At 54.7% G+C, this 26,246-nt stretch overlaps 8 protein-coding genes across 8 annotated transcripts; 5 read left to right on the plus strand and 3 right to left on the minus strand.

The window, feature by feature from the left end:
- Positions 1–3,990: 3,990 nt before the first annotated feature.
- F5Z01DRAFT_525577 (uncharacterized protein) lies at positions 3,991–5,194 on the minus strand. The gene is made up of 2 exons (XM_046260438.1): positions 4,738–5,194; positions 3,991–4,685 (listed from the first exon to the last, which is right to left on the minus strand). Exons 1-2 carry the CDS (start codon positions 4,973–4,975, stop codon positions 4,111–4,113), a joined length of 813 nt encoding a protein of 270 aa, XP_046119860.1. The 5' UTR covers positions 4,976–5,194; the 3' UTR covers positions 3,991–4,110.
- Positions 5,195–5,210: 16 nt separating this feature from the next.
- Positions 5,211–8,497, plus strand: F5Z01DRAFT_748881 (tRNA synthetases class I-domain-containing protein). Its single transcript, XM_046266993.1, has 3 exons — positions 5,211–5,360; positions 5,412–7,742; positions 7,793–8,497. Exons 1-3 carry the CDS (start codon positions 5,311–5,313, stop codon positions 8,265–8,267), a joined length of 2,856 nt encoding a protein of 951 aa, XP_046119861.1. The 5' UTR covers positions 5,211–5,310; the 3' UTR covers positions 8,268–8,497.
- Positions 8,498–12,614, plus strand: F5Z01DRAFT_650578 (uncharacterized protein). The gene has a single exon (XM_046263176.1). It carries the CDS (start codon positions 8,725–8,727, stop codon positions 12,397–12,399), a length of 3,675 nt encoding a protein of 1,224 aa, XP_046119862.1. The 5' UTR covers positions 8,498–8,724; the 3' UTR covers positions 12,400–12,614.
- Positions 12,602–15,274, minus strand: F5Z01DRAFT_525775 (phosphoinositide phosphatase). The gene is made up of 4 exons (XM_046260439.1): positions 15,192–15,274; positions 14,741–15,103; positions 12,937–14,669; positions 12,602–12,871 (listed from the first exon to the last, which is right to left on the minus strand). The coding sequence occupies exons 2-4, from the start codon at positions 14,964–14,966 to the stop codon at positions 12,701–12,703; spliced, it is 2,130 nt and encodes a 709-aa protein (XP_046119863.1). The 5' UTR covers positions 14,967–15,103; positions 15,192–15,274; the 3' UTR covers positions 12,602–12,700.
- Positions 15,275–15,924: 650 nt separating this feature from the next.
- Positions 15,925–19,604, plus strand: F5Z01DRAFT_680455 (mitochondrial inner membrane protein-domain-containing protein; the record flags this gene model as incomplete). Its single annotated transcript, XM_046265601.1, has 9 exons — positions 15,925–16,014; positions 16,119–16,145; positions 16,196–16,387; positions 16,435–16,765; positions 16,833–16,962; positions 17,260–17,467; positions 17,528–17,743; positions 17,798–19,510; positions 19,560–19,604. 9 exons carry the CDS (start codon positions 15,925–15,927, stop codon positions 19,602–19,604), a joined length of 2,952 nt encoding a protein of 983 aa, XP_046119864.1.
- Positions 19,605–20,079: 475 nt separating this feature from the next.
- On the plus strand, positions 20,080–22,231 carry F5Z01DRAFT_698678 (Mur ligase; the record flags this gene model as incomplete). Its single annotated transcript, XM_046266362.1, has 1 exon — positions 20,080–22,231. One exon carries the CDS (start codon positions 20,080–20,082, stop codon positions 21,796–21,798), a length of 1,719 nt encoding a protein of 572 aa, XP_046119865.1. The 3' UTR covers positions 21,799–22,231.
- On the minus strand, positions 21,543–23,437 carry F5Z01DRAFT_698680 (Mur ligase; the record flags this gene model as incomplete). Its single annotated transcript, XM_046266363.1, has 4 exons — positions 21,543–22,229; positions 22,278–23,173; positions 23,230–23,361; positions 23,411–23,437. 4 exons carry the CDS (start codon positions 23,435–23,437, stop codon positions 21,815–21,817), a joined length of 1,470 nt encoding a protein of 489 aa, XP_046119866.1. The 3' UTR covers positions 21,543–21,814.
- Positions 23,438–23,992: 555 nt separating this feature from the next.
- Positions 23,993–26,231, plus strand: F5Z01DRAFT_650596 (Prefoldin subunit-domain-containing protein). The gene has a single exon (XM_046263177.1). It carries the CDS (start codon positions 24,127–24,129, stop codon positions 26,020–26,022), a length of 1,896 nt encoding a protein of 631 aa, XP_046119867.1. The 5' UTR covers positions 23,993–24,126; the 3' UTR covers positions 26,023–26,231.
- The last annotated feature ends 15 nt before the right edge of the window (positions 26,232–26,246 follow it).

Consider the following 26,246-nt stretch of genomic DNA (forward strand, 5'->3'; position numbering starts at 1 on the left):
GACCAACATGATCGTGCAACGATGATGAGTATGTACCAAGCAAAGGATGGCTGGCTGACTGGCTGAGCTTAGTAGCTCTATGGAATGGCACTTTCTCACAGCCCTGTTTTACAGAGCTATTGAGCTCTTGAGCCGGACTATTGATGATATGTCTTGCTTGAAGAAGCATGGTGGTAATTAATCAGGGGCCCGAGCGCCTTGTCAAGCTGGACTCCTAACGAATAATAGTACTCCACCAATGCCAAAAGGCTGTGTCTTGCAGGAAAACATCAACGTCAACACCGAATCCTGGGGTTTCCTTGTCAGGTGTCACCCAGTGCCAAGGTCAAGGTCTCCGAAGACTGCCGGTCAAATGTGAGCGGTGACGATGAAAGCCTCAAACGCTTGAAGCGAAGGATCAACAAATGCCACGAGCCCGGCTCATGTGGGCTGATACCTCAGCTCGTATTATCAATCATATACCAAGGATTGAAACGTGCCTTGGCTATGTATTGAGGCGGTTGCTTCGGGTCGCAGACGGACAATGCGGTTGCACACACATGTTAGCGGGCGCGTCAGCTTTGTTGTTCGTCATTTGTTTGATGAACAGCGCCGCATCAGCCGCGTCCAGCGTCGTGAGATTGAACAAAGTGTAGCTCAGACAAGGGCCGTGCCTCACGCAGCAGCATGTCCTGCTGATCATAGGTACATGCCGCTACGCAACGCACGTCTCGGTGGCCTTTCGCTCGAGGGTCGAAGGAGGGGTCGGTCGGACATGGAGGTTGTGGCTCTGTGAGACTCATCATCATACACACCGCACACATGATACTTGTATACTCCGTACATGCAGCATACATAGAAGATGCAAAAGCAACAACAAAGGCGCCGGCCTTGGGATGCCCCTGTCAGCATCGTACAGCTGCGCCCGTCTATTCTCCGACCACACCTTCGCAGCCCTACGCATGCATGCACAGCGTGTCACGCCCGATGACTGCCTGCTATTCCCCTCAAATCGTGCCCGACATTTGCAGGCAGTCACATGGAGGTGAAGGAACGTTCTTGGTCCTATGACTCACGAGCGAGACGAAGGATCCGTGAAACTGCTCCTCGTCTTGCCCACCGCCTATCTGATTCAATGTTCATACGTCTGCTGGGTGGTGCGCAGTCGTGAAGCCAGCTGGCCATGCAGCTCTTGTATCTTTTCATTTCCCTGGTCAACGCCCCATTGTGAGGCAGGGTGCAATTTAACCCCTGGTCGGACTAGCACTCAACAAATATAGGTCAGCTCGGAACGAGCGCAGCAGCCACTATCAATTAGCCTCGGCCAGGTACTAGCCGGTTCAGATAAAGGGGCTGGTTACGACGCATAATGATTAAGAATAGTAGTAAGGGTCCAAGGTCTCGAGGCTGGACTCCACTGGAGGTTGTGATTATTGCTTTTCATCAGCCCTTCGTGGGGGCACCAACAGTTTCGCCGCCCTCCAGAGCCTAGTTTCATCTCGGGCTGTGCTTGCAACCAACAAGTGAGCATGCGTTTGGGAAATGCACTTCTCCGAACATGCAAAAACGTTTTCTCCATGGTACCCCGACACTTCGTACCGCCCTGGTGGGTTGCCACGGTCAACAAATGGGTGGTCAGCGTCCATCAGCCAAAGGGCAGAAGGCCATGTGCTTATGAGCGTGGCCTCCTGGTTGGCAGTGAGCATTTGTCGTGATCATCACGGCAATGTCCTGACCAAGTCAAGCCAAGAACATCTGGGGCCTTATCTCAATGCACACTCACCACGCGTGACTCACACTTCTAGGTCTTTCACCCCGCAATCTCCGCTGCATCGTGACCGTCTTTTGTTACCCACGACAAAGTCTGACTCTGTCGTCATTCAGAGATTGGCACTTTGCTGCGTCGACGCCCTTCAGAGCCCGCACCCCGGCTAGGCGGTCCGCTGTCATTCTGCTCAGCCATCAGGGCGGACACCGTGAGGCCCTCGTTCAATCTGGGTTCGAGTCCACTTCAAACAATTTTGTTTAGTTGTTCATTAGCGGCCAACAACTGGCGCGTATCGAGAGCAACACAATCGATCGACCAGTTATAGTACTACGTAGTACGTATAGTATTGCTTCTTCTTCTTCAAACGAACTATCGGTCTTGCTTACATTAGATGGCTCTCACCGAGGCGGTACCGCGGAGTCGAGGCTCTCCTTCAGCCTGCCACAAATTTACATCCGGGGCGCCCGCTTGTCGGTTCACTGCGCTTGATGCTGCTTATTCTTTCCTGCCATTAACCGCTTCTTTTGATTTTTTTTTTCTTTTAATTTTCAGCTCCGCCCTGTTCGGTAGTCGGTCTTAGCTTGCGAGCCACGCGGCGACGGCAGAAAAGGGGGTGGGCCTTTTGGCCTTCGAGACCACGTTAGCGGCTTCTTCAAGCGTGGATCGCTGGGAATCCGTCCTTTCAGGTACCAGCGGACCTGTTTCAAAGTTTGCCTGGGCCCTGATGAATCTTGGGCCTCGGCGGCGCGTTCGAAATTGTGGCGCTCCAGAAGAACTGGAGGCGGCTCGTGGCTCGTGAGTCGTGGCTGCCGCTGCCCTGACTCCTGACTCGGCAAAGGTCGTGAGTGTGACTACGTGGACCTGGACGATCTGGCGATCGATCATTCTGGACTTGGCGAGAATCATGTGGCGGTGGCAGCATAGCGCGCCCTGAGTCGTATCGTCTGTGATTGCAATCTCACCAACCCTAGACTACAGTCTTCTTGAGTAGCTGCAAAGGGGCAGCGTCTAATAGAATTTGGAAGACCGCACGAAATGCCTTGTGCTGATATGAGATATTGCAGATGCTTTCTACCGTCCCGAAATGGATGTCTGCACCAAAGTGCGAAGCAACTGGGCATTATCATATTTGTCTTGATATCAAACACCTCAACGACTGCAAACAGACAGACGGAACTTTCTGTCAAGAGGCTTGCCAGTTTCTGACGTGCGTCTCCCACAGCACAGAGGGTGATCGCCAGCTCTCTTGACCCACGCGGTTCATCCCAATATCAATGAGGGTTGCAGTTTCATCAATATCGAACCGTTCGACGTTTGAGCAGCAGACGACAGTACTGCAACGGAAACGATGCAGCAGCTGTAGCCTGTGGGCGTAGGCCCCACAGCGAGCCGGCTTGCAGCAGAAACCGTCGATCCCACGTGGAACTTACTGGGGGGCAGGATGGATGTTTCCTCTGTGCATTCTGATTGATCGCTGGACACGACCCCTGGCGATCGCACCGCGTCCTCGTGATTCGAGGATGGATGCCTCCACACATGAGCTTGGGAATCGATAAGTCGGTGATGAGAGTGAGTATTGGCTACTCCGGGACCGAGGAATTAGCGTGGCCGTCACACCGAAACCTCACCCTAGTAAAGTGCCAACCAATGGAGCACGGTGCAGGTATCTTACAGATAGAGGGTCTACCTGTGCTCTAAGTATCACGTCGTTGAGCAGAATCTCACCAAAAGTCAATCACATCACCCTGCGGGCGGCTGAGTGACAAACGCGGAGGGGATTCGAGGAGGGAGTTCGAGGGGGTGGGTCGTCCGATGGACGGCGACGACTTGTTGTCGTTGATAGCTGAAACTAGCGACGTAATATGGCAATAATTGTCAGATTGTCAACCGCTCGCTCAACAACAGGTCTCCTCGACGGCATGGACCCGACAGCTCGGTGGCCGTGCCGTTGCGGGTGGCTGTAGCCGGCTACATGGCGTGCTGTGACCGGCGTGACTGGTTCGGACTTCGGAGGTCGTGAGTTGCAACCTGCGACACGTGTCGTGTCGTGCCAAGGTGTCACAAACCTGACCTGAAATCAACACTTTGATAATTGGCGGCGTATTGGCCAGGAGACGTGTCATCGGCTCCCCTCGCGTCAGCAAGGCAGACGATACTTAGATAATTACTCGGGGTCCTCCCGAGATATTCCCCCAGCGCGGCTCGACGCCATGGCAACTGTTGTTGATCTCTGGATGAGCGTTGCAAGTAAATGATTTCCGAGAGTCCAGGACAGATCGACGGTACGTACTACGTACATGCCTCGCAATGCCGATCTCGATTGTCATTAGCACTTGGTATCAGCCTATCCGGCCGCGAGCCAATCATGGAATCTCTTCTCCGATCGGAACCTGCGTCGACGTGATCCAATTCTCCATGCGTGCTTGACCCCCAGCTTGAGCACCAGGTCGGCTCTTGCTAGTCGTCCGCTGGTTCGACCTATCCTTCTTCCGCACCACTAGGCACAAAACACGGCCGTATATGGAAAAGCCTTCATACGAGACATCCATGGCCATCTTCTTCTTGTCGTCGTTGCCCTGTGCCATCGCGCTGTCGTCGCCCTCATCCGAGTCGATCTCAACTGCATAGGGTTCCTCGTCTTCCATGCCAAACTCGTCGTCGTCGGGCTGATCTGGTTTTGCTTGCTTGCCGCGACTTGTATCACTCCCACCGGCAAGTGGAATATCGGCGAGAGTGGTCACTTCATCGTCGCTCTCCTCGCGCAGGACAGGCGGGTTTGAATCATCTAGATCTACGGGGTTCTCATTGGTAGCCCCTAGCAACTTGTTCGTATTGGACCTCAATTTCTCAGGCGCCTTGTCGTGAAAATGCTTATGCTTGGTGAGAATAGAGTGGCGGGTGTTGGTCTCTGTCAAAAAGATTGATACTTCAAAATCATCTGCGCCTGTGAGCGATTGATGCACTTGACAAAATTCAACACGGAGACATACCCTCTATCACGGTGTCCTTGATTCCCTTCTTCTTGTTTGACGACTTCTTCTTCACTCTGTCACGCTCTTCACGAAGCTTGGGCAGCACCCAGGGCCGCACGCTTTCGATAACGCGAGGCAGGACCGGATCGCGTGGGTTCAGGAGCCATGATTGTGCCAATGCAGGATTATCCAGGTAGATACGGCACTCGAGCACCGAAAACTTTGTGATGCGCAGATAGCGACGGACGGGCGCCATCCTGGATGAACTGTGGAGGTGAGTTAAGAGAGCACAGCGACTGATCTGTTGCAGAGGTTAGAATGCCTGGTGCGTCCTTCGCTGTCGACGGAAAATGCCTACTTGTACTTTTTTATCAGTTCAAGTTGACTGTTATCACGGCTTGCAGTAAGTTGAAAGGAGCATGATAAAGTGACCACTTGAAGCTTGTGGTGATGTAACCGCCCCACTGAAGACCCCTAGACGCGCCTGCACTCCAACATCTGGTCGCGTCGCAAATTTGCGGCCTCATGTCACGACTCACCACGGCGTCCACCTGCAACACCTGCCGCTAGTGACATGGTCCTCATATCGCAATGTCTAAGTCGTGGAAGTCGACACTGAAGTTGCCGACGTCGACTTTTCCGTAAGCTGGCCGCTGTCCTTTGGTGCTTGTTGCTGGCTGACCTTAGCTCAGCGTCCGTCCCAACCCCAAGTTACAATCGATATACTCTCGACAATGCACCGATGAACTATACGCCTGGCAATCAGCGAATCGACCGGAGGATTCTACCTTCATTCTCCACGATGGACCCCCATACGCCAATGGTCCATTGCACATTGGACACGCAGTCAACAAGATCCTCAAGGACATTATAGTCCGCTATCAAGTCCAGCTTGGTAAACGTGCCATCTACCGGCCAGGATGGGACTGCCATGGACTGCCTATCGAGCTGAAAGCTCTCGGCTCCGGTGCTGGGCAAGGCATGGGCCCAGTCCAAATCCGTGACAAGGCCAAGCGGTTGGCCTCCAAGACTGTGGAGGCACAGACAAAGGGCTTCAAGTCTTTTGCCGTCATGTCCGAATGGGACAACAAGTGGACGACGTTGGATAGCGGCTATGAGGCACGACAGCTTCGTGTCTTCCAGAAACTAGTTCGGCACGGGCTGATCTACCGGAAGCACAAACCGGTATACTGGTCCACAACGACACGCACTGCGCTCGCGGAAGCAGAGCTGGAATACAAGGACAATCACGAGTCGAACTCAGCCTACGTCAAGTATCCAATTGTATCTGACTGGAAAGCGGTGCCGGGTCTGTCGAATGTGCAGGTGCCCTTGTACGCAGCGATCTGGACCACTACGCCCTGGACTCTCCCAGCCAACAAGGCAATTGCCGTGCACGACGAGATATTGTACTCAGTCCTGCAAGTTGGCGAATACGCACTTTTGGTTGCCAATGCGCGGGTCGAAGCTGTCAAGGCATTCGTGCCCGACGCTCACATCTTGATCGAAGACATTGCTGGTTCGGTGCTCGCTGGTCTGGAATATCGCAATAGGCTACAAGGCTTGGAGTCTCCAGCCCAGCCCATCATACACGCAGACTTTGTCACGGCAGATTCGGGTACAGGACTGGTCCATGTGGCCCCTGGGCATGGCCAGGATGACTACGAAGCCTGCGCCAAGCTCGGCATCGAGGCATTCGCACCTATCACAGACGATGGGCACTTCACCCAGGAGGCTTTCCCAGAAGATCCCGAACGGTTGACGTCGGCCCCTACCATTCTAGACGGAGGCAGCCAGGCTGTATTGGACATCGTGGCAGATGATGTACTTGGCACCCAGGTCATTCAGCACAAATACCCCTACGATTGGCGGACCAAAAGACCAGTTGTGATCAGGGCTACAGCTCAATGGTTTGCAGACGTCGCGAGTATCAAGGAAGACGCACTCAAGGCCCTCGAATCTGTTCGATTTGTGCCCGAAGTTGGGAGGAACCGTCTCGAAAATTTTATCAAGGGAAGAAATGAATGGTGCATATCGCGACAGCGTTCTTGGGGTGTGCCCATCCCAGCACTCTACAGCGCAGACGGAGATGCCATCATGACAGAAGAGACCATCGAACACATCATCGCCGTCATGAAGGAAAGGACATCCCAGGCATGGTTCGCTGACGATCCTCACGATCCCGCATGGATTCCTGCCAGTCTGCAAGGCAAAGGAGGCTATCGACGTGGGACCGACACTATGGACGTGTGGTTTGATAGCGGCACCAGTTGGACCGAGACGGCGGAGCAGGCCGATGTTTACCTTGAGGGTAGCGACCAACATCGTGGCTGGTTCCAGTCAAGTCTCTTGACATATGTCGCAGCGCAGAAGGCGGATGGCGTTGACCGATCCAACATCTGCGCTCCTTTCAAGACTCTTATAACGCACGGGTTCACCCTTGATGACCAAGGGAAGAAGATGTCCAAGTCACTGGGCAACACGATAGCGCCAGAACAAGTCATGGACGGCACACTCTTACCCATGGTCAAGGGGAAGGGCAAAGCTGCTCCCAGGCATGACGCACTCGGCCCTGACGCATTGCGAGTCTGGGCAGCCATGTCCGACTATACTACTGACATTGTGATCGGAACGGGTGTCCTCCAGTCGGCCCACAGCGCGTTGATTCGCTACAGGAGCATCATCAAAATGCTGTCAGGATCACTACACGAGTCTGCGCGCAGTGCGCCGCTTACCAAGCTCGACCAGATCGCACTGCTACAGCTCTCCGACACCATGACCCAGGTTCGGGGCTCATACGAAAGGTTTGAATTCCACCAGGGGATCCAAGCGTTGAATCGGTGGTTGAGTAACGACTTGTCGGCTTTCTACTTGGAGTGCTTAAAGGACAGGCTCTACTGCGGAGACGGTGGAGGCGTTGTTGAGCCCATCTTCAATGGTCTTCTGCGCATGCTTGCACCTATCACCCCGATGCTGGTCGAAGAGGCTTGGGCCAGCCGGCCCGAGTGGCTGCAAAAGGATGGGTGAGTAGGACTCTGCCAGTATGCAAAGGCCCTGACTAACGTTTGAACAGATCCTCTGAACATCCGGCACGGGCGTTGTACACGGACCCTGTTGCTGATCGTAGCCGATTGACTCTTGACGAGTCGATCCTACGTGCAGATTGGGAGATATTGACGCCCGTCCGAGACGCGGTCAAACAAGCTTTAGAGCACTGCCGAACGCAAAAGCTGATCGGAAGCTCCCTTCAGTGCTCCTTGGTGATACTTACCGAGGAGGGACACAATGCTCTCACAGAGTGCTTGAGTCGCTGGCGCGATGAGCTGCCCAGCATTCTCGTCGTGTCTTCAGCACACATCGACCTACCAGGCCCGACAGAGCCGGCTTGGTCACACGAGCAGGCTTTCGAAGCAGCTGGAAGCAAGGGTGTCCTGACGGTGTATCCTCCATCTGCTGCCAAGTGCCCACGCTGCTGGAATTACACGGCGCCGTCCGAAGACGAGCTGTGCAAGCGATGCAACGACGTTGTTGCCGCACTACCGGCATAAGCCAGCAATTAGACGTGTAAGATTTGTATAGATTTATGCATGTATATATGGACTAGAGGATGAGTCCGATTATTGTAAATAGAACTGTCAATAGCGGGTGTTGAGCGGTGATGTTGGTAGATCCAAGTTTTGATACTACGCGAGTAGAGGCATAATGTCGTGGGCCTTGCGTCTAGGGTAGGCCGGCACCTCCCCAGCTGGTGTGTCACGCTAGCACATGCTAATAGGTAATTAGCTTTGGGAGCTGTCGCGTCCGACACCGATCTGAATGGCAAGGTGGTCATGTCACCGCCAACCTGCCTCGTCATGCAGTATTGATTGCTGTTCATCATCCCACGACCCGCCATCGAAGTCTCATCGGAAGCTTTGTCTGCTGACACCGCGCTTCGTTCCCTGCAAGACGCGACCGACTCTTCTGTTATAGCCTGGATAAGCCATGTGACAAGCATCGCGCGCAATGGCGGACGACGACGGCGAGAGTCAGTTCCGACGAACTCCGCAGTACCGGGCGCAAGCCACCCCCGCGACACCCGACCGTGCCATGAGATCGAGCGAGGAAACGGGCGAGTCAAGCCAGTCCGGCAGCCTCCGCCGCGTTGCGACACCATCGACCGCCACGACAGACAGGAGCCACAATGCGTCAGGTAGCGACGTCATGGGTCAAGCTTCCAGCCCGGTTGGCCAACAGCCGGGGGGAGGCTCGCTACGAAGTCGACGACGGATTAAGGGCCGGTCGACTGGTGGCTTCCTACTGCAGGATACCGTCGCTCCTGTTGAGGAGTCGAGCAAGAGACGTAGAGCGACAAGTCTGCTACGTCCGAAGGGAAAATCCATTCAGCGAACGCCAGAACGACCGAGACAAAGTACAGGACAACATCAAGAACCATACACTAGGCACAGTACAACTTCACCTCCCACGCGCCACGATGCAAGCCGGGCATCCCGTACCCCTGAGCGTCAGACGAAGGACACAACGGAGCCATCATCGGGTAGCCCAAACGGGGCAGTGCCTGACACCGAAGCTACGCAGATCGTGAACATGGCCTTGAGCCTCGGCGAGTCTCGAGGTGCCGCATCCAGACGTTATGGACCGCGATCGAATCCGCCACGTTTGGCACCCCTGCCGGATTCAGCATCTAAGAGCAACCTGCGACAGCACTTTCAACAACAGCGGAGGACATCTCAAGCGGGATCACCCAGGCCAAGTCCAGGGGCGTCACCAAGGTTGCCATCTGGACACCGGGCCAACAGCCCCATGCACGTTAGTCAAGACAGTGGCCACGATGGGACTTACCAATACCAATTCTCGGCAGCAACACTGGCCAGAGCGCAGAAAGCCAAAGAGCACCTTGAGCTGCTGGCGGAGTACCGACGTCTGTTGACGAGTTTGCCGCCCCTCAGACCCGAATACAATCAACAGTCGGGGTCCGCCCCTGGTTCGCCAAATCTTGCACCCAGAGGCTCTTCTAGTACCAGCAAAGGGGGTCAGCTCACCACGACAAGGTCTTATAACCCTTTGCAGTACGTCAGAAACCGAAAGGTGCGCGCACGTGAGCGCAAAGTGATAGATGGAGAGCTTTTGGGGTTTGGCGACATTGAGAGTGTGAGAGAGTGGGTGGACAGGGTCACCGAGTCTGGCTACATAGGTGGACGTGGCACTGGTGTCACTTTCACCATGCCTCATTTCTCAAGCAACCAGGAACTCGATCAGCAGGCTTCCACAGACCCTGTACAAGCCATGCGCGTGAAGCGACCCCGAGTGGACTGGTTCTTCGACCCGTGCGATATGATTGCTGACGCATACTGGCTGGAGCAAGACCACCACAAGCATCTGATTGAGGATCGGTTTTGGCGCAAAATCTTCCCGGCGCCGGCTCAGGACACGCTGCAGTCTACTTCCGGCAAAGTCGACGATACCGATCAAAGAATGGTTCCTATGTCTTTGACGGACGCGGACCACGGTGATAAGGCACACGATCTGCGCCTTATCCACACGAATGAAAGTGTTGAAGGACGGAGAGATCGCGCAAAACAGAAAGTATACGACATGAGGCCTTTCCATCATCGACACAATAGCTCAGGATATGGTGGCCATAACCTGCTGCGACCAAAACGAGGCTCCGTCTCTGACCAATCCGGTAGTGACAGTGAGAACAGGCCGGAGCTCAAGCGATCCAGGACACGAGGTGGGCGTCGGGACACTATCACGAGCGACACAAGTGATCTGTTGCAGAAGCAGATGAACCGCGTCATGGCACAAGAAGAACAGGCTGCAGAGCTGGCGCACGTAACAGAAACGGAAGCTGAGCATAAGCTTGATGAGCAAGGCTGGAGCTCGCCAGCAAAGACTCCATCTGCTTCAGGCCAGATACACAGCCGCAAGACCTCAGTGGCCGACTACAGTGATCCCGACACCAGGCTCAACGGCTTTCGAGCTCAGATTGAATCGTCCCTTGGACACAAACCTGGGAGGCCGAGCCTGGAAGCCCCTCAGCATCCGCGGCGAAGTTCTTTGACCAAATATCATTCCAATCCTGCGTCACCCCAGCTGGAGGACGAGAAGGATCTCACATCGCCTCCGAAAATGAACAATATTGTTTCGGTCGCCTCGAGTCGCTCAGGGTCACCTACTCGCAACCCTATTTCCAAAATAAAGAGAAAGCTCAAAGACAGAAGTCGCGACAATGAGGACGAGTCCCATTCGGAGGCAGAGGATGATGCTAGGCGACAAGGATCTTTCATGCCCGAACCGCCGTCGCCCTCGGAAAGGCTTGCCACGCGCCGTACCGACGAAAGCTACAGGGCTCACCGGCCCTCAAACTCGATGCGATTGCGCGGCGAGGACCAGGGTAACGGCCTTCGTGGCCTGTTCAAGAGTGGCCCTCGTATTGACACAGTCTTCCGCGGAGGTGTTGCTAAGATAGGCGACATTCTCTGGAAGAAGGACGGCAACGAGAATGAAGTCGATGGAGAGACTTCAGAGGAATCTGACAACGACAATGGGATAGGCCCCAACAAGCAACCCCCCGCCCTGTCACGTCGACAATCCAGACGTGCGCAGGAAGACGCACAAGGCCCGAACGCGAAACACTTCCTCGACAGCATGCCCGAGTTCCATCATGTTGGAGAACCACCCAAAAAGACCTCTGGTGCTCCAGAGTCAAAGTCGGCTGCCGCAAGTCTCTCAGGTCCTGTCAGCCGACAATCAGCGAAATGGGAACAGCTCAGGCCGCCACGCATTGACGTGCGGGATACCTCACCCACCGCGCCACCATCAGTGGTTTCCGAGCGTGGGGAGCATGATGGTTCCCCAAGCGGGGGTGATCACGGTCATGAAGCTGGTGGGTTCGGGGGCAAGGACGAGACTCTCAAGAACCTCATCGATGCGCAAATGCTCGATCCTCGAAGCCGGTCGGCAAGTCGGCATTGGTCCATTCACGATCATGACCCGTCCCCTGAGCGCGCGAGGTTGTCGAAGCGCGAGATTGCCCGCGTTCGCGCCCTCATACTGAGCTCGGGTATCAAGGCAATGGAGATCAACCGTCGTGCCCACGAGCAGCAGAAGCCACTCAGTCACGAGCACCTGGCCCTCACCCAGGAAGACCCTCGGAGCAAGATTGGTGGGGTGACATGGGCATCTATCGCGACCCTCACCCCGGATGTAACCGAGTTTCAGGACCAATCTGTGGCAACCTGCGACATGTACCCACTTGCCTCTCGTGCGCTCGGTGCGGCAATGCAAGCCTCGGGACAAAGATGGCAAGCGTCCGCCGACAAATTCGCGTCGGAGACGACGCCCAAACTTCAAGAGCGGATTCGGAAAGTCCGCTCACGGCTGACGGATGATTTGTCCCAAATGACGCGAAACGCGGCGGACGAAGCTGACGAGACGAGCAAACAACTCGCTCTGGATCAGCCTCTGAAAGTCAAGCACGTTGTCGACACGATCGAGAAACTCCTCCGAAGTCGACGCCGACGTTTCCGATATGTGAGACGCGGTTTGTGGCTCGCAGTCGAGTGGGCCCTGGTGGGATTCATGTGGTACGTGTGGTTCATGGTTATGGTAGTCAGGGTGTTCCTCGGCGTAGGGAGAGGTGCATTCAGCGCCGTGAAGTGGTTGCTGTGGTTGTAAGAGATGGATCAGTGGCATGTTCACTGATACGAGAACACTTCCTATGGGTACAACGTGCTTGGGATTGGGAATTTGTTAGCACACCTATACCCCCTTTTTTCCTTTCTTTATTATTATTGGCATAGCCTCGGAGCACCCATTTCTTTCATAGTCACACTGCGCAACATTCTACATTTAATGCATAATATTGTACCATTCACACAACAACATGCCTATCCCAAAAGTTTCTATTAGTCTTAGAGTCAAAGTCTATGTACATGCGTGAAACAGGTGTATTGCGAAACAAGAGCGTGCGGTCTGTCTACTCAATTCTCTTCTTGCCCTCCTCCGCATTAAGGTACCGAGCGGTGCTCATGCCTCTCTCGTGCTTGGCGACAAAGGGGCCGACAATGGGTGCTTTGGTGGCCTTGGAGTAGTGCTCCGCATACCCTTCGGTGGCAAAGGGTCTTGGGTTGAGGCGTGGCCAGTTGACCTAAGGAAGAAGGGTTAGTGAACAATGTCTTCGATGCGGCACACTAATCTGCTTCGTAGACTCACGTAAAGCATCCCGTGGCTGAGGATGAAGTTGAAGCAAAATACCGACACGAGGCTCCAAAACAAAATGAACAGGCGAATAGGAATAGCGCTCGACGTAGGGTCGCGCTTGGTGAAGATGCCCACCAAGACGATGAATATGCTAAACGCAAGGAGATAAGGGATGGACTGGATGAGGATGGGCCTCTTGTCGACAAAGACGAGGCTAGTGCCGATGTTGGACACGCCGGGCTGGTATGCGCCGAGGAACAGGTCAAAGGCATCCTGGCGCGGGCCGTCGAGGAAGTTGTTGCGGAAGTACCGTGTGAGACCGATGCGGCCGTCCTGCAGGGCACCAAGCTTGGTGCGCTTGCCGGTGCGGGTCACGTCGGTCTTCATGGCACCAGTGCCAGAGTACGACTTGGACACAACGTCGGCGTTGTCGGCCCAGAGGTTGCGGAACAGGAACTCAAAGGCTGGATCCTCCTCGCGGAACATGACGCCGCGGGGCGTGAGGCCGAGCTCCCAGAAGACCTGATCGAGCATGTGGCGAGCAAAGTTGCTTTGCACGACATTGGTGCGGTCAAGACAGTCCATGCAGTTGGTACGCATCACGCCGCTCTGGAACTTGCGCGCGTCAATCATGCCGTCCCGGGCACCTGGGGTCTCGACACCCCTAAAGTAGCCCTGCTGTTCAATCTCGTTGGCCATGCGTTCGATGAGCAGGTAAGCCTTGTGCATGGCCATGCCCTTGGTTTCCGTGTGGAAGTCGAAGTAGACGTAGTGCAGCTTGTCAAATTCCTGGGCCTTGCTTTGGGGGGTGATCATGTGGAACTTCTCGTCCGTGAGACGATCTGCCTCGGTTCGTTCCTTTGGCGCGGAGACCAGTACTTGCACCATCTTCTCGTACAGGTCCTTGATGTTCTTTTCGCGACCCTTGGAGTTGACGAGGTTGATCATGTAATTGTCGCCGTAGATTCTGATCTGCTCGTCAAAGTGCCTCCGGGCAGCGGTAAAAGCCGATTCAGGGCTCCGGATTTGGATCTTGGGCGTGTAGCGCAAGCTATTGATCTCAGCCCAGTACGATGGCACACTGCCGCGGGTCTGCACGTAGGCGAAGATCTGCATGTCCTGGTCTGCACCGCCCAGCTTTCCACTCTGCATATTGGAGCTGCCCGCATGGCCAGACATGCCGCTTGTAGAATTGTCGTTAAAGATGACGATTTGCTCAGTCTCGTTGTAGTTGGCAGCATGGCCCTCTTCGTCCAGGCCACGGGTAAAGTACCTTGTTCCTCCCCTATACCGCGATCGACGGGAGATCAAAATCAAAGAAAGAGGTGTTCCTTTGAACTTAGTTGGCTTGATCTCGAACATACCAAAGATGCATGGCAGAATGAAGGGGTCGATTCCAGCTTGCTGACCAGGCTGACTCCGTGAGCCTTGTGTACGGAAGTTGATCAGGTCGGTCTGCAAGTACTTGTTGAAGAAAAATCGGTCGTCTGTGCGTGCCCATAGCGGCTGCGACAAGTCGGCCTGGGACTGGCGCTGGATCGAATTCGTGAGGTCGATCGAGTACGAGAAGTACATCGGCCCTGTAGCCAGGAACGTCTTGAGAAGCTCGATAAAGGTATCCTCGTCCGGGTCGTGGATCTGGCGTTCGCGCATTGGTAAGATGTCCGTCGCAATGACTTTGTAGACCATGTGGCCCTTGAGGCGGCCCATGGGCTTTGCCTTGTTGATGATGATCACATATTTGTCTAGGAAGGGAGCATTAATATCGGTCAGGTTCAAGCGAGAAGGCTGGCCCCCCTCAACCCCCTCTACTCACCTAGCCTGAGCTGGATGACACCCAGAATACCAGCAATGCTCGACACGCGCGTGGCCCGCTTGGTGTTTTGCAACGAGCTCTCGCTCAGACGAACATCTCCGGTGGGTCGATCGAGTATCAAAGCGGGCGCATCCGGCGACGAGGGGGAGGTGAACGAATACGCATCGTTGGTGACCTTTAGGTTAATATCGCGATATGGCCACTTGTTGGCATGGGCGAGCGCCATTTTGCCTACACGACTACGACCGTCGGAACAGCACTTGATATTGGAGAGCCACAGGCCTTAGCGCTGACTGTTGGCTTGATTGAGTCTCGAAGCGGCTTGCGTGGTGATGGTGATCGTGGGCGGTAGCTGACAGGACCCTAGGGGGCTTTGTTTAACGTCGTCACTCACAACACAGCCCAGTCGGCAGGGGGAGGGCCTGGCAACGCGTAGCAGCCTAAAACCTACTTTAGCTTGCGTGCTTGACAGGCTTGTGAAGATCTGGGACCAACGGCTACGTAAGCCGAACCCCGTTTCGTGGCTGAGACCAATCTGCTGCTCTATAATACCAGTTGGAGTGGACTTGCTGGCTGATAGTGGATGGTAGTAGGGACGTTGAGGTGGCGCGAGAAACCGCTTCTTCTATGCTCGTAAATGCAATGTACTTCACACTTGCGCCAATGCGAGAGCTTCGGAAATACTTCGAATTGGTTAGATTCTCTAGGATCTAGGATCGGGCGACATCGTGAGGTAGTGAGTGAAGCAATGAGGTTCATGTACTAACGCTGTTGCATCTACCATGTGGGACTCTTTCTTCATTCGTACAGATTAGGTAAGGCGGCATTCTGCACTGTGCAGCTCCCCGTGCCCGAACTGGAGGCAGGAAGGTGCCACCTGACGTGACCCTTTTGGCTCCAGGCGTCGTCGTATGAACGAACCAGGCCGACAATCTGCAAGCATCATTGCATCCCACTTCAACATCGATCAAGACATTTGCCGATACCAACGCTGCCTCTCCACCCGCGCCCTCTGCGGACCTCATTTACATAGAAACCCCCCCGCGGATCTTTAAGTCATCAACAACGCACCGGTCGATACCACAGTTCGTCGAGGGCACAGATCTGCGACAAGGAAACTCGACCGATAGCTGATACATTACGGGGCCTCTTACATATACCGCACATCACTTTCGACCATCGCGATGGCTTCCCGAGGACCCTCAGGCCCGCGCGGCGGTAACAACCGCTTTGCGCAGTTCAAGCTGGTGCTTCTGGGTATGTCGAGCGACATTGTTGGAGCGATAAAGATCACTAACGCCCTCTAGGCGAATCCGCCGTTGGAAAGGTGCGAGGCTACGATTAACTGAATGAGGGTCGACACTAATCGTCTTGGCAGAGTTCTATAGTCCTGCGTTTTGTCAAGGTCAGTAAGCGATGGCATGGTCGATAGGTCGAAGGCTTACCGTGTGCAAGGACCAATTCGACTCGTTCCGCGAATCCACGATCGGCGCCGCTTTCTTGACGCAAACGATTTCTCTTGACGAGACCACGACTGTCAAGTTCGAGATTTGGGATACTGCTGGCCAGGAGCGCTACAAATCACTGGCGCCCATGTACTATCGCAACGCCAACTGCGCAGTGGTCGTGTATGATATCACGCAAGCGGTATGTTACAAGGGCTTACGCGGAAGCTCATGGCTGATTCTCCACAGGCATCACTAGACAAGGCCAAGGCCTGGGTTAAAGAGCTTCAACGTCAAGCCAACGAGAACATTATCATTGCTCTGGCAGGCAACAAGCTCGATCTCGTGAACGAGCAGCCTGACAAGCGAGCCATTCCCACTGCTGACGCCGAGGCTTACGCCAGGGAAGCTGGCCTCCTATTCTTCGAGACTTCGGCAAAGACGGCCGAGAATGTCCGCGAGTTGTTCACAGCCATTGCCAAGAAGCTGCCGCTTGACCAAGCTGGCCCCCGACATGCGCGACCAGGACAACGACCCGGCGTGAGCCTCCAGCCCGAGAGCGGCAACACCAACACTGGCGGTCAGTGCAGTTGCTGAGGCAGTTGATTCGAATTGCAGTAGAAGCGGTATCTCAACATGAGGCGCAGGATGCGCACCTGACAACGCATGGTCTGTTGCGATCGGACTGGACATAGACCGGCAGTCACGCAGACTTGGCCCACATCATGTTATTACCCTGAGAGACCAAGCATGTCGTATATTCATTTGGAGTCTTGGGTTCGTACGCTTACTAGTCGATAATGTTCTTTAATTTTCAACGTGATCTTAGTCTTCTTTCTCCTTTCCCTGTATGGTGCAGCTGTCAGTGAGGTCCAACTTGTCATTACTCGAGGGACGCATCTACAAATTATGCCCAGATTATCTTCCAAAAGAAAGAAGTTTGTACCGCATCAATGAATGTCAAAAAGCAACTCAGTTCACCGGCTGATTGAGGTGACAAAAATACGTCTGTTTGGTTTCGTCACCCACTGACGCCAACCCGACGACGGTTGCATTGCCGAACTTTTTCCTGAGTGGTTTTGTCTGGCAGCTACTCCCGTGCTCGCCCGATCACAGCTACAACACCCAGAGACAAGCACCTGCGCCGCGGGTCATTGTGCACTATCCAATGTTGCGATCATCGCTGCGCTCGGCCAGAGTGCTCAATGGCAAGCCTGGTGTGGCTGCCGCTGGGCGCCAATGGTCATTTGCAGCCACGCGACAGGCTTCGCTTCTAAGCAAGGTTCGTACTCGTGCTGCTCTACATGGAGTCTGTCTCGATGGAAACTTACAATTGTGAAAGCGAGGCTACGCAGATCAGAAGAAGTCCGCGGACGCGTCTGTGCAGCCCATCATCCCCCCTACCGAAACGAAGAGCTCCGAGCGCGCCCCGAACACGACCTTGGGTGGTGTTGGCGAGTCGAAAGCTGCTCCTGCGAGCAATGAGATTCCGTTGACTCCTCCGAACCCTACGACCAGCAAGGACAAGCGACCTACGCCTCCTGCCTCGATCGACGATGTCGGTGAATCCCGGGCTATGAACGACTCGATGCCTCCAACCACGCCTATCAAGTCGAAGAAGCCCGAACCCACCGCGACAATTGACGACGTTGGCGAGTCCCACGTCCAGCAAAGCCAGGTGACCCCTCCGCCTCCCTCACCGCCCAAGAAGAAAGGGCTGGTCCGGAGGTTGAGGAACTTTGTCTTCACTCTGATGGTACTCGGTGCCGTGGGATTCGGCGGCGGTGTTTGGTACTCCCGTGTCAACGACACCTTCCACGACTTCTTCACCGAGTACGTTCCCTTTGGTGAACAGGCGGTGCTCTACCTCGAGGAAGCCGACTTCAAGAAGCGCTTCCCCCACAGCCAGCCTTCCAGGCCCCGCGAGACCGGCGAGCACGTACGGATCCCTGCCCAGAGCGGCGCCTCATGGAGAGTCGCGGATACTACCGAGCCAAGTGCACGCCAATCGAGCGCCTCGCCTTCAGGCCAGAAGTCCGCGCCCAAGCCCCCTGCGGAAACGGCTGCGAAGACCGAGCAGCCTGGAGCCACTGCAGCCAAAAGTCCTGAAAATGCTGTGCCTACATCCGATCACAAGTCCAAGGCTGATCAGTCCGATGTGGCTCCACCTGCCTCCAAGTCAACCTCTGAAGCGAACTCAGCCGGCTTCAAGGCTCCTGAGGTGAACGAGCCTTCCAAGATGCCCCCTCTGGAGCCCATCGACCTTCTCAAGCTGGCGGATGCCCGTGAACCTGTTGTTCAGGACCTTGTCCACATGCTCAACGACTTGATCCTCGTCATCAATGCCGATGGCGCCCACGGGAAATATGGCAGCACCATTGAGAAGGCCAAGAACGATGTCCAGAAGATTGGCGGCAAGCTCCGGCAGATGAAGGCCAAGGTGGAGCAAGACTCCGCCAAGGAGGTTCGCGACAAGGTCAGCGAGTTTGACAAGGCTGCTACTGAGCTTGTGTCGCGCGTCGAGCAGGCCATGATCAGCCAGGAGATGGAATGGCGCAACGAGTTTGAGCAAGAGATGAAGGATGTTCGCCAGAGCTACGAGGACCGCGTCCAGCTCCTCTTGGAGCGTGAGCGCAAGGTCAACGAGGAGAAGTTGCAGAACCAGCTCCTTCAGCAGGCCGTGGCTTTGAAGAAGGAGTTTGTCGATGAGGTCAAGGACCGCGTCGAGAAGGAGCGCGAGGGCCGGCTGGGCAAGCTTACTGAGCTGTCCCAGGCTGTCTCTGATCTGGAGAAGTTGAGCCTGGGATGGAACGATGTTGTCGACACGAACCTCAAGACACAGCAGCTTCACGTTGCTGTGGAAGCTGTCCGCGCCAAGCTGGATAACGCTTCGCACCCTTCGCCCTTTATCAAGGAACTCGTCGCTCTGAAGGAGATTGCCAACGACAACCCTGCCGTCAATGCCGCCATTGCCTCTGTCAACCCCGCTTCCTACCAGCGCGGCGTGTTCACCACTTCGCAGCTGATTGATCGTTTCCGGCGCGTCGCTAGCGAGGTTCGCAAGGCTTCGCTACTCCCCAGTGATGCAGGCGTCGCAAGCCACGCCTCGAGCTGGGTCCTCAGCCACGTCATGTTCAAGAAGGAGGGTCTGGCTGAGGGGAATGACGTGGAGAGTATCCTCACCCGCACACAGACATTCCTTGAGGAGGGTGATCTGGACAGCGCGGCACGTGAGATGAACGGTCTGGACGGATGGGCCAAGACCTTGAGTAAGGACTGGATGGGAGAGGTGCGCAAGGTCCTAGAGGTCCAACAAGCACTTGAGGTATGTCATCTGCGCCTTGCTCCAGGCCATATCACTAACAATTTCCCAGGTTATTGCCACCGAGGCTCGGCTGCAGAGCTTGAGGGTAGAATAGATGGGGTTTTCACTTTGTTTGTACATTGCACGATGTCTAGAAAAGGGCAGTGTTGGCCCCGTGTATTAGATAACAATAGACAACGCAGGGTATTATATCTACGGACGGCACCTGGGTTTGCTTATTCATGTCAATATCGTTCCCGTAATCTCGAGGTTGCTTCTTGACCGTGTCGCTCCAGCCTTTCATATCTTAGCTGTCGCACAATTGTAGAATGCATTGCTGTCCTCTAAGTGTCAGAAAAATAGGACTGCTATTACTACAATGTGTGTCGTATTGAGTTTGTAGCGCTGTGCTGTTTTGTATGCCTCTGGCGGTAGGTGAATGTGTGTGCCGTCACTCGGAATCAGCAGCCAGTCATGGAGACAAACCACCTCGACTGATCACCTATCTCAGGCTGAGCATTGCACTCCTCGGCTGCACGTTTGAAGCACCACTCGCTTCTATTTCCCGGTGCTTCAGTGCATGGCGCACAATGCCCTCACGCAGTTTGACATCTCCACGCGTTTTAGCGCGCCACATTGTCTCCTCCAGTCACACCTGCCAAAATCTCAGATGCGCAGCTTTGAATGGCGATGCAGCCAAGAGACCGCTACATAGCTGCCAGCACTTTCGACGGACGGGTTTTGAGGAGAAACACTCAATCACAAACGAACCAAGGCATGGCACTAGCTTCAAGGCAGCAGTGAGGCATTGGTCTAGCGGAACCCGCGAGGCGAAGGGTAGGACATATTCAGATGCCCTAGAGCGACTCGACAGCCTCACCCAGAATCGCGACATCACCAAAGCCTTCGATGGCAAAGATTCCAAGGCCGCCAATGAGGCGGCCATCCCCGAAATGATCACCTGGCTTCGACGTGCAGGCTATACTACAGACCAACTATCTCAGATGCAGCACATCCACGTTGCAGGCACAAAAGGGAAAGGGACCGTGTGTGCATACGCGACCAGGCTTCTATTGAATGGCACGCAGGGCAAACGTGTAGGAACCTACACGAGTCCACACCTTGTGACTGTCAGGGAGCGGATTGCCCTGGACGGGAGTCCGGTGTCGAAACAATTGTTCACGGAAGCTTTCTTTGAACTATGGGACCGTCTCGGGGAGGCTGCTCAAAGAGAAGGCCTACCGGAACGAGAAGCCAGGCCTTTCTTCTTCCGTTTCATGACGCTTCTCGCGTGGCACATTTTCATCAGGGAGAAGGTCGATGTTGTCGTCATGGAATGTGGTATCGGCGGCGAATACGACGCCACGAATATCTTACCGCCCGCGGCGGTGGCCACCGCGGTCATCACACATCTAGAGCTCGACCACACAGCCATGCTGGGGAACACTGTGGAGAGCATTGCATGGCACAAATCGGGCATCTTCAAGCAGGGCAGACCAGCTATTGCCTATGCTGGTGACATGGCCGAGTCCGTCAAGAATGTGCTGGTGCAAAGGGCTAAAGAGAAAGGCGCAAATCTGTATCTGATCCCCAAGGAGGTTTTGGATAGGGTATGCAAGCAATCGCCAGACGACGTGATAGCCGTGAAGAACCACATGCTGGCGGACATGGCTGTCATCGCTCAGCAGCAGGGGTTGTCGACAAAGAGCATCAGCGAATACTCCAGTCAAAGCGGCGGAGACTTGCCGCAAGCTTGGGAGAAGATGCATGTTCCCGGCCGAGGCGAGGTTCTCCAAATGGACGGGAAGACGTGGTACCTGGATGGCGCGCACACACAGGATAGCATCGCGAATGTGGCAAGTTGGATAGCCGCACACGTCTCCGGAAACGACAAGCTGATTGTCATTTTCAATCAACAAGAACGAGATGCCGTACAGCTCCTGAAGCATCTCGTACGGTCCGTGGAAAGCTATACTGATGAACCGTCATGGTGGACTTCCAAGTCTCCATCTTTCATTTTTCCCCGGAACAACCTCATGGTGCAGACCAACAATGAGCTGAAGCAGGGGGCAAGAGACCTGAGTGTTCAGGAGGAGGCGTCACGCTGGGTGCGGAGCCCTGATGGTGCAAAGCTCATGTCGACGAAGGCACAAATCACAGTATTAGATAACGTCAACGACGCAGTCGCGCAAGCTAAGGAGATAGCGGCTGGACACTCGAAGGCAAAGATTGTTGTCACAGGCAGCATGTATCTCGTCGGCGCCGTTCTCAAGACGCTGCAACGAGGCACAGGGGATGAGATAGAGTGATGGCCTGTTGTTATCACTATAGGGCATCTGCTTGTTCCAACATACCCAACGCGCCTCCAACGAGATGCAGACTTCCCGTGATCAAGGCGTCTACTTTGACATTTTGATCCAAACCCGACCCCAGCGCTCGAACCTGCTCGATCGCATCTTCAATGGTCGGCACGACCCGTACCTTCGCTGTAGGCTCCATGGCCATCCACTTCTCCTCGAAGCGATGCTGGACGACCATGTCGTGCACTTCGCGAGCATCAGCCTGGCGATTCACAAAGTCACGCTTGTAGCCCGTCTTGATGTACGTGACATTGGTGCAGAAAATAACCAGGTCAAAGGTTGGTTTGCCCTCGCGCTTTGCTGCGCTGTGGATGGACTCGAGGAAGTCGACGGCCTCTGAACGTCCCTGCTGGTTGAAGATCAAAACGCGCGGGCCCGTACTAGAAGATGTCAGATTGGGGGAAATTAGTACCCGCAATTAAACTTACTGTCCATCCACCTCCTCTGTGAACCATTTCGCTGCCACCTTGAGACTGTCTGCCGTATGGGCACCGTCGACGTGCCATGTGACCTTTTCCTCCTCCTTGACCTCACACCGGCCTCGGAAGATGACGCCCTCGAGTCCGTCGACAAAGGTCTTTGCTAAAGACGTCCCGTCGACATCGCTGCTGCCAAGTTTGCGGAGTACCGTCTCGGCCAGGGCGATGCCGAGGGTCGCATTCTTCTTTTGGAAAAGAGCATCTGGTCGGACTCTGACGCCCTGGAGTCGAGGATCAACTTTCAAGACCTTGAGTTCGACGCTCTTCTCAAGCGCTCTGTTGTTCAGCACGGCTGCTGCGTCTTCACTTTGATGAACCGTGAATGCCGGCGAGCCGTGCTTCATGATTCCAGCCTTGTGCCACGCAATCTTCTCCACGGTGTCACCTAGCGCGAAGACGTGGTCAATGCCTAGACTCGTAATCCCAGACGCGACTGGCTGCTCGACGATATTCGTTGCGTCAAACTCGCCGCCGATGCCTGTCTCGTACACGGCAACATCGATCCCCTCTTGCAGAAATACGTGCCAGCTCATCAGGGTCAGGTACCGTGCGTAAATAGGCTTAGAACCCTGCGCAACTGTCTCATCTACGGCTCCGGCCTTCTCAAGACGATCCCACACGTCGAAGAAGTACTTGGCGAATAGCTCCTCCGAGATGGGCTCGGAATTGATCCGGATGCGCTCCCGAACCGCGATGAGATGAGGCGAGATGAAAAGCCCTGTCTTTCGTGGTGAGCCATGCACGCGGCGATGTTCGCCCAGGATGGCGTCGACGAATGCACATGTGCTGCCTTTGCCCTTTGTGCCGGCCACATGGACAATATTGAGTCGGGTCAGATCCGAGAGCTGCGCGAGTTTAGCTCATGCCATGGCAGAGGTCAAGACCAGGGGAGCCGCCGTACTTTATAGCCAATGCGGTCCAGATAGACCTTCATCTCCTCAATTGAGGAAGCATCTGGCCGGATTCCCGCCTTCCGACGCTGCTCAATGATATCGTGCGGCGTCTGGAGGGTGTTGAGCGCGTCAATCGCGTCCTGTGTCGATGGTCAGAACATGAGCAGCAACACACAGCGTCAAGCTCACATTGTAGGTCCGCCCTGCGGTCGACATTGCTCTGAATTGTGCAAATAGACCTATAGATTGGGGAAAACGTCGAAAACTTGCAAGCAATGCATGGCGCATGGCTTTGCGTTCAGGGGAGGTATGAGGTGCTTTAAGTAGTGGTGTGGGAATTCGCGAAGACTGAAAGACTAATTGCGTTCACTAACGTCACAAAGACGACACATTGACTCACTTTCACATGCTCAGTACAAGCGGCTATGTTTCCCGGGTCAAAGCAATGACATTATATTAGATAGTTCATATATATTAGAACGATAATTGCCTGTCTGACACTGCGTTGCGTTATGTACAGAGTACCGGGTGCAGGGTAGCTCAGACGTCTGGCGCAGATGCAATGACCAGAACATCAGGTAGACGAACTATAACGGCAGATTAGCGCGGGTAGGTCCACGATGAATTTGGCTGAGCCTTAAGAGCACTTGGCAAACCCAAGCTGTTACAACTTGTATCTTATCTTATGCAATGTGGCCAAACTGCTAGAAGCACGAGGTCGAGATGCGTGATCAAGGCCGCAGATTCCGAGCACCGACGCACGCACTATCTGCATCCACATCTTTTGGTGTGCCCCTGCGTTACCCGGATTTCAACCGGCGCGCTGTGACCTCACACAGATCCAACATAGAAATTTTGATAGCCCTCTGCATCAACCACCAGGGTCTCCTCGCGCAGATCGCACAATGGAAGCCGCCAAAGATAGCCTCATCGACCTGGAGAGGCATCGGCAACGCTTAGAGCAAACGATCAAGGAAGTCAAGGACTCACTCCAATACTGGCAGAGTCTCGACAGCGAGTATGAGTCGCTCAAGGAAGAGGTCGAGGCTGTAGAGGACGATGATCCTGCAGCGCTGGCCCAAATTCAGTCGAGTTTCGAGGGGGAGGCGATTTCTCAAAAGAATCTGGCCGAGATCTTTGGCCCGAAATCGTCGAGATCAAAGGAGCAGATTGTCAATGTGCTGGATCGGCGAATAGACTATGTTACCAAAAACATTGAGAGCTTGACCAAGCAACTAGAGATTGCCGAGAACAAACATGCAGCCGCTCAGGTCATCAGTCAACCCGACATGCGGGACGAAGAAGGCCAACCTATCACGGAGATTATGGAGGAACTCGACGAAGATGGTAATGTGCTCTCTTATAAGCTGAGTCGCCCGGGCGAGACGCTGCCGCAGGTCCGCGCAGCCCTGCAGAAAGCTGGGATTAAGGATTTGCCAGAGGTCAACGACGAGGTGCCTGTGGATGGTGACTCAAAGCAGTCCAAGCAAAATGCTACCGCATCGTCAAACTCAAAACCTGTCACGGCGGAGGATGCTACGCCTGCTGTCACGAAGCTGCCCTCAGCACAAGAACAGACAATCCCCGTTCGGCCTCATCCCAAACGTCCGGCAGCAAAGGATTCGAAGGCCGGGGCAAACCAGCACCCGGAAAAACCTGCAAAGAAAGGAGTGTCCTTCGCCGAAGACACGAAACCTGCGGCTGAGGAGGACTTGCCACCCATCTCGCGGAACGCCATACGAGTCGAGTCCATCATGAAGTCGGCGAAAGAACAAGAAGACTTTGCTCAGCAAGAGCCCACGATACCTGAGGACGAAGACCATGAAGAGGCAGAGCTGCGAAGACAGATGCTTGACTACAGTATGGGAGGCATGGGAGAGATTGGGGCGGTGGTCGCCGAACTCGACATCGAGGAAGCGTCCGACGAAGATGAGGATTGGGACTACAGCGATGAGGGTTTTGATGAAGAGGAGGAGGATGAAGACAAGTACGGCCGCTACACCGGACGAGTCGTCACAGACAAGTACCGCGAACGTATGCTGGAATTGGAGCGCAAGCTCGGCATCAAATCAGGTTTCACAGAAAATCTCGAGAAGAAGGACAAGGAAGATGGCAGCGACGATTCTGGTGGCGAGGATGAGCGCCTGGGTCGCATCGTCGTCAAGACCGAAGCTTCAGCATCACCGTCTGGATCACAGCCGCCACCAGCGAAACCAGCACTCAAGGGAAAACGCCCGAGCGACGACTCTGCCAAGAAGGGAGTTCGCTTTGCCACGAGTCTCGACATTGCACCTGATAGCCCTCCAGCTGCCGTGTCCCCTGCCGTCACGTCTGATGTGCTGGAACGTGCGCCCGTGGTCGAGCCAGTCAGCGACATTGTCGTGGAACGCACAAGCAACACTCGAGCGGAAGAGCCGAAGCCAGCACGCAAGGCATCCAAGTTCAAGAAAGCCCGGGGCTCTGCGCCTCAAGTGGGCGGGTTGCCCAAGGGTCCCATGGACGTCCCAGCGCGCTTCTTTGGCGAAGACCGACCGACCGCCCCAACAGGACCCCAGGGTACCACGCTTGCTGATACGCTGGTTGAGCACGACGCAGTTCGACCGGTGGACGATGTCGAGTTCGAGACGTATGATGATCAGCAAGAGCTCGCCAATGAGCATCAACGGCTGCGCCGCAAGTTCATCAACCGCGAGGGAGGATTTTTGAAAGAGGATGAGAACCCTCTCCAACCCCTTGACGAGACTGAAGGTGGACCGCCGCGGCTCAGTCGCTTCAAGGCCGCCAGATTGTCTAAGCAGTAAGAATAGCTAGCTATGATGGCTGTCGGCAAGGAATCGAATATGCTTCTTTGGAATCTTAACTTAAGTGAAAGAAGCTTGGCCAAGCTCCTGCCACCTAATTTTAAAGAGACAAGCTACTGCGTTCTTGAGCGAACTGCTTATTCCAAAATTCTTGATACTATCAGAGTCCTCATCTCAGTGAATATTTGTCCAAGAGGATATCGCCGCCCTATCCGATGTGTGCT

The sequence above is a fragment of the Emericellopsis atlantica genome, assembly GCF_019669845.1.
Source record: "Emericellopsis atlantica unplaced genomic scaffold F5Z01scaffold_8, whole genome shotgun sequence".
In the NCBI taxonomy this organism is placed as follows: domain Eukaryota; kingdom Fungi; phylum Ascomycota; class Sordariomycetes; order Hypocreales; family Bionectriaceae; genus Emericellopsis; species Emericellopsis atlantica.

Coding starts and splice junctions, on each gene's coding strand:
- F5Z01DRAFT_525775 (XM_046260439.1), bottom strand. CDS start 14,966: ATGGCGCTCGCCCATGCCAACAAGTGGCCATATCGCGATATTAACCTA. Junction 14,670..14,740: donor TGTCATCCAGCTCAGGCTAG/GTGAGTAGAGGG, acceptor CTCCCTTCCTAG/ACAAATATGTGATCATCATC. Junction 12,872..12,936: donor TCAGCCACGGGATGCTTTAC/GTGAGTCTACGA, acceptor CTTCTTCCTTAG/GTCAACTGGCCACGCCTCAA.
- F5Z01DRAFT_748881 (XM_046266993.1), top strand. CDS start 5,311: ATGTCTAAGTCGTGGAAGTCGACACTGAAGTTGCCGACGTCGACTTTT. Junction 5,361..5,411: donor TTGCCGACGTCGACTTTTCC/GTAAGCTGGCCG, acceptor ACCTTAGCTCAG/CGTCCGTCCCAACCCCAAGT. Junction 7,743..7,792: donor GAGTGGCTGCAAAAGGATGG/GTGAGTAGGACT, acceptor ACGTTTGAACAG/ATCCTCTGAACATCCGGCAC.
- F5Z01DRAFT_525577 (XM_046260438.1), bottom strand. CDS start 4,975: ATGGCGCCCGTCCGTCGCTATCTGCGCATCACAAAGTTTTCGGTGCTC. Junction 4,686..4,737: donor CAAGGACACCGTGATAGAGG/GTATGTCTCCGT, acceptor TCACAGGCGCAG/ATGATTTTGAAGTATCAATC.
- F5Z01DRAFT_650596 (XM_046263177.1), top strand. CDS start 24,127: ATGGAAGCCGCCAAAGATAGCCTCATCGACCTGGAGAGGCATCGGCAA.
- F5Z01DRAFT_650578 (XM_046263176.1), top strand. CDS start 8,725: ATGGCGGACGACGACGGCGAGAGTCAGTTCCGACGAACTCCGCAGTAC.